The sequence below is a fragment of the Anopheles moucheti genome, chromosome 2 (genome assembly GCF_943734755.1).
Source record: "Anopheles moucheti chromosome 2, idAnoMoucSN_F20_07, whole genome shotgun sequence".
Lineage (NCBI taxonomy): Eukaryota > Metazoa > Arthropoda > Insecta > Diptera > Culicidae > Anopheles > Anopheles moucheti.
The window spans coordinates 75,424,524-75,441,062 of record NC_069140.1 but is presented as its reverse complement, the minus strand read 5'-3'; the positions used below and the strand labels follow the sequence as shown (position 1 = coordinate 75,441,062).

Here is a 16,539-nt window from a genome sequence, read left to right as displayed (position 1 = left end):
GAGTAAATGCGTGAGTAAAGCGCATAGAATTGTTGCGCAGAAGCTGTAGCATTGTAAACGACACGTGTACAAGCGGGTCCTGTGGCGCAATGGATAACGCGTCTGACTACGGATCAGAAGATTCCAGGTTCGACTCCTGGCAGGATCGTGTGAAGAAGTTTTTTTGCATACTTTTTTACATCATTCTTGTGATACTTATTTGTTTACCATTGAATAACGTTAATGTTTTCCCCTTTTTTTTGTTACTTTTGCAGCAAAACTATTTGATGCGCTATGGATATTTGGAAAAATCCAACATCGAAACGGGCAATCTGCGAACAATCGACGAACTAGAGACTGCTGTGAAAATGCTGCAGGTGAGTTATTTGTTTATCATTATTGTTTTCATTTTTAACTTTAATGTTTTCTCCTTGTGCTTAATATTACCAGTCGTTCGGCGGTCTCGATCCGACGGGAACAATCGACGAAGCGACATACGAACTGATGCAAAAGCCACGCTGTGGTGCACCAGACGTATCCGATTCGCTAGACTTCCTGCCAACGATTGACATACGCGTGAGTCCCCGAGTCCGTCGGTACATCATCCAGGGCCAGAAGTGGCACAATCCCATCGTCACTTGGAGGTAAGCAATTACCCCGGTTTTTTTTTCATACAGCCAAAGCGCGCCAGTGCGTCGCGTGCGCTTCGATACTCAATTTATTACTTAATTAAATTAAAACACAATCAACCTCGTAACTGATTTGGAAAAGTGGCACCTTCCCGACGTCATCTCGCTTGACAGGAACAAATTGGCAAACATCTTCCGCTGTTCCACTGTTGGAGGACAGGCAAAGTGAACGGGGTTCAGGGTTTTCGTCTGTTTACTTAACATTTCGGAAGGAACGGAGCGATAGTGGGATAAATATACGATCCAATGCACTTGCCTTTGGGTGCGGGGCAGTGTAATTGAACTGCAAAGCAAAATGAATTTCAAGGGAAGAACCCTTTTTTGTGCCCCCCTTGGACCCGGTCCACACGGTGTGGGACGACCAGCCCCGAGACAACTAAATCAAATTGACAAGTTGAGTGATTCTGTTTGTGCAGAGCCGGCCCGCGTCCTCTGCATCCTCCGGTGCTAATTGTGCGCTTAATGAAGTACGGATAATTGACATCCACTTTCGGCTGGCTGAACCGGAAACCTGGAGACCATCTGCTCCAGGGGGGGGGGGGGGGGGGGGGGGGGTTTGCAATCGCAAAACAAGCGACCGTCTCAGACAGCCGAAAAGAAGCGCCACAGTAGGCTGAACTGTGAAAGTCAACCAAATGGCGTTTCCACGAGGAGAAGAAGGTTTTTGGGGGGGTTTTGCAGCAAAACTTTAAAAGAAAGTCCCGAACTCGTTTCGTTGGTTTCACCGTTTGTTTTTCTCCCCTTCTTCGGCCAGACCATCGAGTTTTCCAGGCGGTTAGCCTCGCTAGAACGTCTGCTGTGAACGTTTGGACTTTCGGAATCTTCAAACTCAAACTGCTCGGCAGACGCCTTTTTGTGCAACTTGGTCAACCACCTGTTGGATTTGTGTGGTGCGTTTGGGGGTTTCGTGGCCTGTTCGTGGTTGTTTCGTACGCCCTGAGGGGGGAAGAGAGGGTTTTTCATACACGGACATTGTTTTTTGTCTACTCCTTGCCCGCTCCACAGTCTAAACGGGGTGTGGGCTCACGTTTTCTGCCGAAGACTATCAGTGCGGGCAGTCGTCTTTTAAAACACAGCAATCCATGCAACAGCTGGATCGGAAAGCGTTTTCCAACCCCGGGCCATGGGTTTTACGCCATTTTCATTTACATCACGTGCAGTGGAAGAGGAACCACGTCACGTGGCGCCACGTGCCCGTACGTTGTGTGTGTGGGTGTGTGTGTGGCGCTAGGCGGGATTCATCGGGGGCCGTAAGATACGTGTCCGATTCAGGCTGGCCGGGGTGTGGGTTTGACATAGTTTGTGGTACTTTTTCTTTGCAAACAAAACAAAACCAAAATCATAACCAAGTGTGAGGGGGAGTTCGGTTTGCCGGTCGGTAGTGGCAGTGGTCACAACAACGGGCAGCGTAAGGCAATTGTTTCTGGCAACACCAAACCGATGCATATCTCCATGTCCGACGTTTCTCACCCACACTCTCCAAGGATTTCTCGAAAACCTTGCAATGAAAAATGTGACAACTTCACGCGGTGCTTTGGAACGGAGGTTTAAGTTTATGAATTTGAGCTAGGTGGATGTAGTAACTAATGCGGCAATACGAAACGTTCTCAACGGTCGGTTTGGACTCGCCGGACCGACGGGTGGATGATAAAAGGTCAAAACTTTGCCGTTAACCGTATACTTTCGAGCGCAAGTGTTTTCTTTGGCGTATTATAAAGCATGAAGGTGGTCCGGCGCCACTTACGGTGTACTCCCCTCCCCCGGTGTGGTAAACATTTGCAAATGCAGCCGTTTTTCCCAAAAGGTGGCAAAGTTTTTGCATGCCATTGTGGGTTTGCGTTTTGCGTAATTGTTTGGAAATGTTATGATTGTTTTGTGCTTGGTTTTGATTCACCTTTTACTTCCTGCCATTGGTTGGCCATTTATTGTTTTTTTTTTTGCAGTGCTGTAGCTGTATGGCATATTTGTTAAATGGCTTCCTTTTATGCAGTCCACTTCAATCGAATTGTTTGAGTTTAATATTTATGTGGAAGACCTTTTTTTTACAATTATTTACCGTAAATTTTGGAGGTGAAAAACAAAGTTTAATTTTTTAAACGATGATATAATGATCGTAGGTTACCACACACCAGTACGACGGTAGAAGTGAAGTACGATCCTAGGATGGATTTTGGATGGATGGATGGACAGTCAGACGTTGATTCTTAGTAACAATTAATGCATTTCTAATAAAAAAATGTTTAATTCGACAAATTCAGTAAACATCGTTTGGTTGTCAAAATCCTTCGCAGAGTGCGTTTATACTGCTCGGATCGTACTTGGATGATACAGTTGTACGAGTTTTGTGATAAGCTGCATTGCTATTGTGATATCCTGTGCTTGCATTAAAATATGCCTGCTAGGATTGTGATGTCAAGTAAAGCCGTTGAAATGTCATGTGCTGCGCTGGTGATAGGTGACAGGTGCTTGCGTTGTTCATCATCATCTCAAAAACCCTGTAATAATTATATTAAACTAGTAATAAGAATTGAAAGAAAAGTACAGAATTGCAAAAAAAAACCTTCGGTGATTCTCTCAACTGAGTGGCGGTTCTCATGACACTTAATCATTTCTATTGCTTATCGCTCATATAACTAATGCGTAATGTACTTAAGTATACTGACGTCAGTGGTCGGCAAAGTACAGCTCTCGAACCAAATGCGCTCTTTGGAACTTTCATTGCAGCACTTTATCGCAAATGATCTATCGCATGCCAAGATTGCTAAAAATTTTGCCACAAATTGTAACTACCTTTAATCCTTATTGGTAATTCATGTGATCATTAGAATAAATTCTAGATATTTTCCAGTTTTTTGTTGATAACAGTGATATCTTCAAATCTTGCTGTATCCATTAAGTTCGGTTGTCTTGGTTAATTGAACCACACAAGTTTTTCTATTGAGGATCAAGATGAAACAAAAACTTATCATAATCAATAATATAAATGCTATTTTCTGCCTTGAATGCATACTTTTCACTAAAAACATTTGAAGCAATGAAAATGATGAAAAACTAAGCATTGAATATCCTATGCTTACCCATTGAATAACTAACCACAATTGTGAAATTGTGCTCCAAAATGATTGCTTCACTAAGCTGGTTAATAGAATGCTGTTCGAAAGTGAACGCACGGTTGCTTTTTCCTGTACGATGTACTAATAGCAAATAAATTATTTAGAGCCACTTTCTGGTAATTTTTAATTCAGAGTTTGCGAGCACTGTCCTATACTAATGCAATATTGAAGGTATAGCAGCAATGTCAATAATTGAATTTTTTATATGTTTGCTTGATTATGTTATGTACCTTCAAAGTTTCATGAATCCTCATAGACTATTAATCTTTCCAGAAACAATTTTTTATGATTTTTTTTCTTTTAAAATCAATTGTAAAGCTTTCATTAAACTTAACATTTTGTAAAAAAATAGGTAATTTTGGAATTTGTCTTGTGAATATTAATTCCCGATATTTCAGTTCTACACATTTAAATTACTTTATGCGTAATGATATTTATCGTTTTTTTCTATTCAAGTATTTAAAGTTTCCAAAGCTAAGAATTTATACGATCAAGTCTACGTTAGCGAACACCGAAGAGGGCAACAGCTTAATTAAAAACTACAATAGTTACTAGCGAAAATAGTAAGCTTGATTGGTTTACCCCCAAATCGAGTACATGATTGTAAAGAACAATTCACCAAAATTTAGTTGTAAGTTGCATTTAATTTTATTTCTTAAATAATGCAATAGAAAATATAATTAGGCTGATTGGGTAAACCTTATTGCCGCAAGGACATCCAATTAAACCATTAAACCCTTTATTAATACACAGTTCGCTGAATGTTCGATCCCATTATTCTTTAATACCAGTATCGGGTTTGACCACAGAAGGGTAAACAATAATTGCCAATACTTTCCTCGAATATTACTTTAATAATCGGCATAAAAATTAAAATTTTCTACTCGAAATGATTGTGGGTTTGTCCTACATTGGGTTCAGTACTAAAACTAAACCATTTTGAGTACCGGCGTTTCCGCTGTATTTTTTTTCCGTCCCGTGATCATCGAGACCCCCACCCGGGACTGGCAGCGTTAACGTTGAAATCGAATTTTAATTTCTGCGCGTTCCATATCGACTGTAATTAGATTTCGGGGGCGAAAATCTTCTGCTATAAGCATATTTTCCATTAAGGCACTCACACACACACACATACACACCTAGTGCTGGTCGCAACGTCACCGGTACGGACTTTTTGGAGCAGGCTCGGTGTTTCCTCCCGGTGTCCCGGTGCGACCGAACCGACCGAAGCAATTTGCTACTAATAACAATAATTAATATATAATGTAATATTATCATCCTGTCGGAGGACGTTTCCCTGTGCCCCCCATGTCGGGAGGTTTCCCTTGCAATGAAAGTCGTGCACTAGGTTGCCACCTTGGCCGTTGCATTTGCCATCTTTGTCAGCTTTTCTTCGCCGACTCTCTGGCATGGGTTTAGCATTACTCTCGTGGGGCCAATCTTTGCTAGCAGCCGCCTTGCCAAGGGAAGCAGCTGAGGCAGGAAACCAAGAATGATGGGATTCGACCTTCCTATATTGATGTCCGGGCCGGGGCCGGGGTAGTCTAGTGGTCTGGCGGGTCGGGCGTGTCCAGGGAGCTGCCCCTGGGAAAATGCTTTAATTGCTTTCTGTAGCATTCGTTGAAAGCATTTTGCTGCCTCATTGAAACTCGCTTACATCCAGGACCGTCCTCTGCGAACACACCCCTTACAGGTACAGAGGGGTGTGATTTTTTGGGGACTCACTTCTTGGACAGACTACTTTGTAATATTTTTGTATCGAACGGCTATGATGAGGAACTATCTTTAATACTGGGAATATATGGAATTGAACGTTCGCGATTTGTATCTGGTCGGTAGCAATTGTCGAGTTTGATTATATTTTATAAATGTAAGATAAAAACGGGGAAAACATAGCTTCCATGTTGACTCTTTCCCAACCATACTTACTATATTTTCTTATCCTATTGATGTGAATTGATATGCTTACATTAGACATTACAATTTTGAAGGACTTGGTGACATGCCCCATATCAATAAATAAGCTAATAATTACACCAGAAAATTGGAGTAACGTATGATCTAAATTAAATTAATCCACTAGACAAATTTAAGCGATTTTTAATACGAGTTTCCTACCAACTGTGCAAGAAAACTCATCCCTGGCTCGTTTTTTAAGCTATCGCATTTATTTTGTCATGGTTTCTTCTCGGGAAAATAAAGCAAAACTAATCATTTAATATCCAATTGCTCGGGGCTCGCAAGCTTCCATCATCTGTGCAAAAGGCCCCGCAAGTTAATGTGTAAATGGCCCCCAACTACAGTAGTTTCAACCAATGTGATCAATTTGACTGGCCTTTGGAGACAACTGATCTACGTTATGGTATCTTTAATAAAACGTTCCATCTAGAGAAAAGCCAGTTTTCCAAGCAGAAGTCCTGTGCTGGCCACACCAGAAATTAGCGTAAAGTGCAGCAGAATCTAAAGATGAAAATCGAAGGCAAAGTAGTCCTTGCGTTCCTCCTAGACGGTGGAGCAATCGTCTAAATAGAGATTAAGTTCCTGAACCTAATTTTAAAAAAGTGTTTGTCAAGATCAGTCAAATTTATAATTTTTTAGAGCAAAAATCCGACAGAAAGTCAAAACCAACCATAGAATTTAGAGACCGTTACAGCCATGGACACGAAAAAGTTTATGAAAAATGCTAATATATTTTGTTTTAGGTAGCATTAACGTAAGGTTTTGGTTAGTTAGCGTATCCCCAAATACGACCCAGGATACCTCGAGGTAGGAGGAATTTATAACAGATTCATTAATTGCTTATCATTGTTAAAAAGTTTTTTTATTGCATCCATTTATTTAATTTATTTAACACGTTCCGTACCAAGCACAAAACGGTATAGTTTCCTGCGGGCCTAAAAAACGCTAATTCTGCTAGATAATGATACGAATAAAATCGTTCGTACTGTGTGTGGGACCGATCCATTCTTTGGTCCGTTGGAGAGAAAGAGATATAGTTATTGTCATCTTGTTCTTTCTAACCGGAAGGTAGCGAAGCACTGTTTTTATTCTGACTATTTTTTTTTACTAAAATTTTGCTATTTGATATATTTGCAGATTTGATTTGAGCAGAGCAAATATCACACGGATTTATTGTAAAAAAAAAATCACATAAAATATAGGAAATCTCTTAATAAAGCATAGATTTGCTCTGCTTTGTTGAATACTATTTATTAACTCATGTAAAATTGCAATTTTTACCCAACGTGCACTTGAGCGTCACTTGGTGCGGTTTCGCTAAAGCATACCCGTCACCCAATTTTGGGTGACGCGGGTCCCTAGGAAACATAGTCGTCACCCATATTTGGGTGACCCGGTACGGAACGTGTTAATTCAATAGGTATTTATTTATGCAATCATTCAAAATTGGTCAATTTGTTTAAATACATTTGTTAATTAAAAGTTCTGTTTGTTTAAAAACGTTGAGAGGGAATAGTTGCATGGGGTTTGTTACTGATCCTGTCGTGTAAAAGACCGTTGCCCCTATCAACACACCAACGAGGAGTTAGATTCTAGCTATGTCCATATTTATACCTTGTAAAACCGGTCGACATTGATTAAAACCGAACGAGAGCAGTGCTACAACTTGTTGAATAACAAGCGCCCCATTTCTAATCCAATCACTGTCAAGCGCAGGTTAAATTTGTGCCGATCACAAACTCGGCACTGAGGGAAACGTGGCCATAGCACACGGTTTCGCGATACGCCTGCATCGCATTTTATATAAACGCAACAAACAAGGCAAGGAATTGTTAAAAAAAAATGGATATCCCTTCCTCCCTGAAACGACGGACCAAACCACGCATTCTTCACTCTTCCACTTACAAAACCGTTACTCACCTTTTAGCAAAATGGTTGATGAGTGGCCTAATGGATCGATGGATCCCCACATTCACCCCGGGGGTGTGACCCCCCTATCTTCCCCATCCTTTCCCCATTTTCAATCAAGAAAGCAAACGCAACAGGTGGGAAATGGAAAATGGAACACCCGAACCCTCGGCTAAGGTCAAAATCGGAAAAGAAAAGCATGTCGTTCGATGGGGTGACATTTTCCGGCCCGTGCCGTGGGAGTTGGTGTGGGAGAGTTGGTGCCACTCGATGACCTAACCCATTCCGGGAGGCATTAGATGGATTTTCATTTTATTAGATTTACGGAAAATGGTTCGGATCGTCCGTTTTGGGACGGGGGGAAACGTGGAATCCTCCGAAACACACGAGGCACATCCGAGCGATGACATGAGTGCAGGATTTATGGGTCCCTTACGTTACCATGTTGTGAGGTCGCGCCCGTCACTTCAGGGGGCGTACAATTAACCTTTCTGTTTTGCTCCTTTTTCTTCCACGTGTTTGGAGGGTGGATAATTTAAACACATTTTCCTCATTGCTCCGCGTTCGGTGTTACTATGACCGCACTGTAAAGGACTGTAAAGGATATCCTGTGTTGTCCCATCGCTCGCAGCCGAAGAAGGGTGGTGGGAAATTTATATCTTTTACGATTGTGTACAAGTTTCACACTGACCACCCTTTTTCTAAACTTCAACCCTCGTCCCGTCCGTTCCTTGGACCCCCTCGCCCCTATGTGTCCCCTAATGGTAAATGTCAATCCTTTTAATTTCATCACACACTTTGCCATTGTTGCCGTGTTTTCCTTCCTCGCAAAGAGTGGTAAAGCGAGAAAAAGGAAACCAAAACCGATTGTTTGTACAGAGTTCTTATCCCATCAATCGTGGGCACACCCCACACCAAGGGGGAAAAACAACGGAAAAGAACTGTGTGCCGTGGCTGTTGCACTAGCAAAGCTCCAGGCAGACTTTTAGCAGTTTGATTTCCTTCAGCAAAAGCTCTCACACACACACACTCAATTTGCCTGTGTGTGAGCTTGTTTTCTCGGTGGGAAAACTATCCATTTCCGTTCGATGTCGGTCACCTTCATGACACTTTGCCTAGCATGGGAGGGTTTTTTTTGGTTTTGTTTTATTGACCACACACACCTCGCCCCCAGACCCATCGAAACGCACCGAAAGCTTCCCAACCACGAAGTAGTTGTAGCGCGTCGGTGTGTTATTTGCTTTTATTAATCTCCCAGACGTGATACCATTACTCGGTCGGTTTCATTTTCCGGTCCCTTGTACCCATGGGGGGGAGGTGGCGGAAACGGGGGGTTTTGTGCCCTTTTAGTGGAAAACGTACACGAGTTACCAGGAAACTGGAGAAAAATGAAACAAAAAAAATACCAAACGACTGATCGCAGCAGTACGTTCCGTGTCCGACTTCGGAGCGTTGGGCGTCTGGCGGGACGAAAAAACCATTAGCAGCAGCAGCAGCAGCAGCAGAAGGTGGTAGCTTTTTGCCGAGTGCGGGCTAGCAAAAGCTAATGTTTCAACACACACACACACAAAGGGGGTCAATGGTGCTGGTGCTTAAAATCAACGAGATCATTTACGATGCAATTCGAACGCGCGGTGTTAAACTTAACCACCAGGCGTCCCCATTAAGATTCGCGATTTTTTTTTTGCGGCTTCTTATTTGGCACTATTTCGAGTGTAATTTGCTGTTTCCTCGCGTGTTTAGCCGCATTTAGGTGTCAAAAAATTATTTGACTTACTTTGTTGCATGGTACGTGGAACCGTTTTTTGGTAGCATTCTTCATTATAACACGGTAGAGCGTAAGCTAACCATTGAAACTATCTTTCTTCTCGCACGGTAACAGTTAAATGATAAATAAATATCTATATTTGAGGTTATGTTTTGTAAAGATTTTAATTATTGATTATGTTCGTTCTACCCATTATTATTTTCTTCTTTTCTTTGATATTATTCTGCTGCCGATTTTCATCTTCTCGTTTTACTTTACCGTCTATTCAATTCCATTTAATCGTTCTGTTTGCCTCTTTCTTCTTTTCTATTTACAAACTATTCATCTAGTTTGCAGTTTTACCTCTTATTTTAAAGATGTAGTCATTTATTTATTGCTTTCTTTATTTAGGGAACTTTCTTGGGACAATTTTTGAGCTATTTGTAATCAACATTTTTTATCAAAATCATCCTATTTTGTATGATTGCAATTTGACTCGCTTAGAAAAGGGAATAGACGAGTTAATTGTTTTTTTCATCAAAGCTTCGGGCAACGCCACTCGACCGCTGTCATTGCACAGCAGTTTTCATTATTGCATTTTTGACCCCAGGTTAAATCATGCTTCTTATGCTTTTAAACTGTTACGCAACATAATGTTCGAAGTAATTTAATTTACTAAGTAAGTTTAGTAAAATCATCTAATTATGTGTACGAAATTTATGTGTGTAATTCTAATGGAAATTATTCCAGTACCAACGTTTGACCACCAAACCATTTTTTGCGTTTTATCATCTTCAGAAGCTCGACTTCTGATCTGATCTGACGATTTGGCGATCTGAGCAATCCAAATAAAAATTTTCCATGTAATACTTTTACTTTTTCGATATTTGCTTTGAAATGTGCGCAAAACGATAAGCTTAAAGTTGTAAATAATTATGGTGTCAACTTAAAATCCTTTTAATGCTACTTTTTACATTTCAAAAAACTAGTCCTTTGTAACAAATTGTTAAGCGCCCCACTCATACAAGTTTTTGTCTCAAAACACAACATAGTCGACCAAAATTGACCTTGGAAGTGGTTGAAACACTTGAATTATATTTTTATATCATTAAAAACAAGCTGAACGTCCTAGTTTGATAAATACAGCTATTAAAAAAGCTCGTTCCGGTCTAAACAAAGGCGTAATTATATGGGAAAACCTTTTTAGACGAGTTTACGCCAATAAGACATAGCTCATTGATTTTTATGAGCTAAAAGTGGTCATTGCGGGAGCTTGTTAGGAAAGGGTTACAAATAAGTATATTAATTAAAAAAAAACAAGTTGGAAATAACTAAATTTTTAAATATACAATCTTTAAAGTAGTTGACAAATCAGGAAATACAAGTAAAATATTATTTTATTATATAAAGAGGGCAAAATCAAACAGGTTGATTTACAAAACAAGTTGGAAACAAGTTAAATTTACAATATACAATCTTTAAAGTAGTTGAAAAATCAGGAAATACAAGAAAAAATTTAAATTATAATAAAAAGGAGAATTTTGCTTTAAATTTGCGATACATGGGGGCCTTTCAACAAATAATTTGGGTGAAGAACAATATTTTTTTTTTTGTTTCAATTTTTTAAAATAAAACCATAATAAAAATTCGTCAAAAATGTGGTACAATCTCGTTCTACAACGTAAAACAAATCTTCAAACAATCGACCTTTGGAAGAAATGATGAAGTCGAGGAGATTTGATTACAAGAATAGAAGTTATAACCGTAACACATTACAAATATCTCATATAATGAGTTAAATTAACTAAATTGTTAAATTTGTTTTATTATTATGAAGAATAACATGTTCATGAAACTTTCCTTTAATGTGATTATTTTAAAACTAGACTAAATCTATTATATCGAGATTAGAGAGATTATGTTAGCAAATTGCAAATTATAAATGCAAAACTGCATGTACTCAAAGACCGGCAGAAACTTTACATGACCTCAAAGAAATGGATAATGTTTTTGCATTACATGACGATGATGCCCCGAAGGAACCGGCACACGCGGGGTCCGCCAGTAATCAAAATTCGCCTTCCGAGCAAAATAAATAAAACAGCGCATCGGATCGGATGAGCAAATGGGGTATAGTTTCCTGTATATGCTGGATACACCCCGGCGACCCCGGCTGATGTGCATAAAATGTTGGCGCTTCATACTGACGAAATGCTGCAACGGCGCCGAGCGGTGGTTCGCACCATAAACGTGGGGTACACGCTTTAGCATGCAAATCGTTCCCGAAGCCAAATGATGCCTGGCCCGCCGTTTAATGCCACCAAACATTACCGCTGATCCGCAGCGGTTGATGGCGTCCCCGCCTGCTCTAGTGGGCGTTGATCCGGCCGAAGCGAATGCGAAGATTAATACCGGCGTCATCGTTGAGCTGGCGTGCGACTTTGCCGGTTCTGTACGAAAGGTTACGCCATAAACGGTAAGCTTGATGAGCTGCTGGACAGAGGGGAGGGTAGTTGATCACGGTGGTGCATCCTTTAACCATCTTTCCTTTTTTGCTTTTAGAAGGTTGTGTATGTGTGTTGTCCGGGAACCCGGGAAAGTTGTTGTCATCATTGTCATCACGACTTTGCCAGACACGGCCCGTAGCGCACCACAAACACCGACAAACAGCAAAGACGACGAACGCTCCTTTGCGCTAATGATAATGATGCCAGAGAGCATATTATCGCGCCGCAGATACTGGCCCGGTACGACCGGCATCGCGCCCCAATCTCTGCGCGAGCGTGCATGTTGATGAATCACAAACGGATAGAGACGGGCGCTTAAGTGTGTTTTTTGCCGCTCAGCCGGATCTTCCTTGTCCGCGGCAGGGATAGTTACATTAAGGAACCGTCTTTGATTTTAACCATTTTGCTACGCGGTCATTGAAACCGAGGAGTCACCAGCGGAGTAATAGCGTCGTATGGCAAAAGTCAGCACTGATCGCTTCAAATTGAACCGTTCTTTGGCCGCCCTGTAATCGACAACATTACAGTGGAGCACAAGGAGATCCACCGACAACAATCATTCATTCATTCCTCGGTACATTCGTACGCCCACTTTTTGATCATGGGTTCGTTTCCTTCATTGGATGAAAATTATGTCTACACTGTGTCGAGAGTGAGTGTTTTGTGTAACGTTGAAAAGAAACACTCTCGAACGACGGGAACCTTTTTCAACAAACAGTGTGCCTTTACTGATGGCAACAACGGTTGAACGCTAGTGTGAGAGCGTGCAAAACAGATTGTAATAAAAAATAATAATAAAATATAATGTTAAACAGCGTTGATAAGATGCGGTGCAGGGCGATATAAGATGGCGGACAGGGGGGTGGGGGGCGAAATGACAAGAAATATGTATATGCATATTGTAATTTACTACCAAGTTCGCCCACATCAACCGCCATTCGTCGTTGCCGCCCGGCAACGTTCAAACGAGCGGCTATCATCGTTGTGTTTGCGCCTAAATGGCTGCAATGTGGATGCGGGCGGGTAACGCACACTGTTCCGTAACGCTCCGTTAGCGTTATGACTCTTTCGGGAGGGAAAGTATTTCATTAGAATTTTCATCGTTATCATCATCATTATCGACCGGGCTCGTGATGATCATGCTGGTGGGTGGGAGGGTTCGAGGCGGGATCGCACGACACGGCATTGCCGGGGCAAAGAGATTTGGGTCTTTGTCGTTAAATTTAAGAAAACCCCAGAGTAAAGATGCTGTACGCTAACGGTGGAGTTGATTTGGTGCAATAAAACAATATGGAGCCTTCCGGGTTACAGCGATAATGAATTGTTTCATCGACCAAACTGCTGCAAATGCAAGGGATTGGTAAGAGCAATAAAAAGAGCGACAATAAACCATTGCAGATTTGAAGTGTTTATCCATTTAAGCAAGTATTCGTTAACCAACACTATTCAGTTGGAATTTAGTGATGTTCCGCATCGTCAGCAGTTCATTAACGTGTAGGAAATCAGCATTTAAGGACATGCGGCATTACGAAAGTTTCAATTGTACCGCTGAAAGTTGCACTCCACATGATTTGTGGTTTGGGGTTTTTTTTTTGTTCATCCCGTACTCCTTCACCTTTCTCAACGGATGAAAAGTTACTCCTGTGCACTTAACTCCGACACACTCACACACCATCGTTTTGCCTGAGTGATGAGGAAACACAACTCACTTGCTGTTGGGAAGAAAAAGGTGTGAAAATGGTAGTCACCACCATCCTTTCAAACAAGAAGAGATGGCCCCCAGAAGAGCAAAAAAAAGGAAACACAACCTTATGCTGAACATGCAGAACATGTAGTGGCGGTAAAGTTTTACCTTCTGGCTGTGCTGTCTGGTTGTTTCTTGTTTTTCGGGGGTAACAATGCTTTCCCGCCGGACCACCGTTGCGCTTGGTAGCCGGAAATGTATAGTGCTTTCCGGGGGAGGAGTAGTTGGAGTTCACCGGAGTTGGAAGGTGAAGTTTCGAGTGACATTTTGCCAACCGGTTTCGAAATAGTTTTTATTTGGAAAAGATTTTTCCATCGTGTGTTTTCATAGAAAGAGATTTAAGCGCGCAGCAAAGCCTCTGCCAAAATGTGAAACCCATTGGGGGAAAATGGAGCGAATATGTTCTTTATCCTGGGGGCGGATAAAAAGGGCACCCTGGCAAAAATCCTGGAAAAATGAAGACATTCCACACACACACTCACACACTATAGAAAAAAACCACCAAGGTAAGCATTGTTGTGTTGTGTGTTGGTAAGATTCGTCCTTGAATGATGGGGCACTTTGTGTGGTACAGGTTTGGATGTTGCTCACCTGACGGAGGTGGAGAACCACTTCGTGGAAAAATTGTCAAGATGGTAAGGCCACCACACACGCCCACCAACGCCAATGTGTCGCGGAATGGTTGCTGAAAGCGAAGACATGTTTCTTTTGCGGCTGACAATAATTGCTGCGCGAAGATTGAAGCGAAACAAGCAAATGGGGTGATGGGCGAACTCACAAACACACACACACACACATACACAACGGGCAATAATAAAAATGCAGTGAAAAGGAAAATAGTTGGAAAAAAGCCCACCCCAACCCCCACACGTTACATTCACGTTGTTACAAAACAGTGCGCCTGAGGGGTATGCAATGGTGGTGAGGATGATGAGGGATTAGCTGTCAAAACATGTCTTCCTCATTCCAGGACATCTTGTCACGTTCAGGACGTACGCTGAAAGCGAGGTTAGGTGAAGGAATTGAGGAGTATTCTCGCAATGTATCTTGATGGTTCAATTTTTTTGTGTTGCTGTTTCATGCTGTCCATGCCTTTATAGTGTGTGTGTGTATGTCACACCCAGAAGGATAAATAATTGAGGAGCTACTGAATATGAGCCCCCCCAAAAAAAAAAACGGCCTCAACACGACATTCGAACAATTGGATGTCGCGTCACCCGGGGATCACTATTGGCAGATAGGCCATGGATGAAAATGGACAAGGACAGGGAACGGAATCGGTGGACAATATTTATTACAAAAAATCATCGCAAACCGTCCAAGGGTTATCCGGACAAGCGTTTATTTGAAAATGTAAAATCATTCACACAGCGGGTGGGAATATTTCGTTGCAATGCCAATGCTGTCACCCCATAGGCTTAAGAAAGGAGTCTTCGACACTACGGCCCCTCGTATAGGACAATATCGCGTCCCCGTGTCCATTGGTTCAACGTTGATTTTCCGGCGGTTGTTGTGAACGATTTTCCCTTCTCGGTGACCCTCGTCAAACCGAGGAAAGCCTGAAAAGTCCTTGGCGCCTATCTTCCATTGTGTCACACGGCAACAATAACACACAGGTCCACCTACGCCGACTTCTAATCGGGAGGACCGAAGAAAGCCAACCCATTTACTAGGCCCCCCCAAAGCACGAGGAAAAGTAAAATTTATGGCACATCAAGGTGCTAATCCTTTTTTTGGCCGGGGTGGGAGGTGCTCAACTACAAAAATACATTCGAAGTTTCGGGGAAAATCTCCTTCGTATTTTATTACAAATAGTTGTTTATGTGTTTTTCCGACGGTTTTTGGGACAATTATTTTAAAGACCCACATCCAGGCTACCACCAAACCCGAGATGTTGCGTGGAGAGGGACCCCGTTGGGAAAAGGTCAAACAGGAAAACTCAAGTGCCGGCGATAAATTTCAATTTCGAGCTACGCATATGGGAAGGATTAATATCGACAGCGCGCTTGAAGAAGGATCTAAAACACACGTCCTTGCACATACACAGCCACACCACAGGTCTGCAATGTTAGGACGCAAAAACGCAAAAATCAACCTGAAGACAAATGGTGTGTGAGAGCGAAGAGTGATTGTGCTGCCGCCCACCACCACCACCACCACCACCGTGCATTTTGACTTTTGTTATCGAAAGCAAATAGTACGGGCAAAGTACAACAAAAAAAAAACGGACAGTAGAAATGCCTCTTCCCGGAACCGTCTGTGGAGCAACAAGCGCATAGCCCAGTGACGCCCGGGCCCGGGCGTTGATGATCTATTGCGATGGCTGATAGTCCGCCGGTGTGTGTGTGTGTGAAGATGGTGGGATTAAAGAATTATGGCAGGAAAAATTTTCACAACAATGGCAATAAAAGTGCCAAGCGAGCCGACGGCATGGGGTACAAATGGTGGGCGACCATTTCCATTTACTACAAGTGCGATACAACTCAATTAAGGATATTGCGCTGTGAACACACTCACCGTCTGGGGATATGAATTAGATGGGGAAATAAAATAAAGTATGTCACCCTAAACGTATCCACGGCCGGGATGATTAATTGTGGCTGTGTATACATGTGTGTGTGTGTGTGGGGGGGGGTTTACTATCGGTAGCGTAGTGCAATTTAGATTCCTTTTTAGCTGACATTTTACAAGAGCCATCCTGTCCAATTTTATGAAGCCATAAACATGGACGATAAGAAGGCGGTTAAAGGTGAATGCTGTAAACTTTATCATAGTTAACACTAATTGTATGTTATTAATAGTCTTTATTTACAGCGTAGAATCCGCCAAACACTTATGCAAAAAAAAATTCTATGCGCCTAAATCTATGCAATCTATATAAGAAATTAAGCTC

General features: G+C 41.9%; 1 protein-coding gene and 1 non-coding gene across 2 annotated transcripts in view; both read left to right on the top strand.

Moving 5' to 3' along the window:
- The first annotated feature begins 75 nt into the window (after nucleotides 1-75).
- On the top strand, nucleotides 76-148 carry Trnar-acg (transfer RNA arginine (anticodon ACG)). Its single transcript has one exon. It is a non-coding gene; the product is annotated as a tRNA-Arg (tRNA).
- Nucleotides 149-465: 317 nt separating this feature from the next.
- LOC128302924 (matrix metalloproteinase-2) overlaps nucleotides 466-16,539 on the top strand; it is a 220,366-nt gene continuing 204,292 nt past the window's right edge. Inside the window, exon 1 of the mRNA XM_053039777.1 lies at nucleotides 466-623. Coding sequence (XP_052895737.1) covers nucleotides 484-623 — 140 coding nt within the window. The 5' untranslated portion in view covers nucleotides 466-483. The remainder of the gene's footprint in view (nucleotides 624-16,539) is intronic.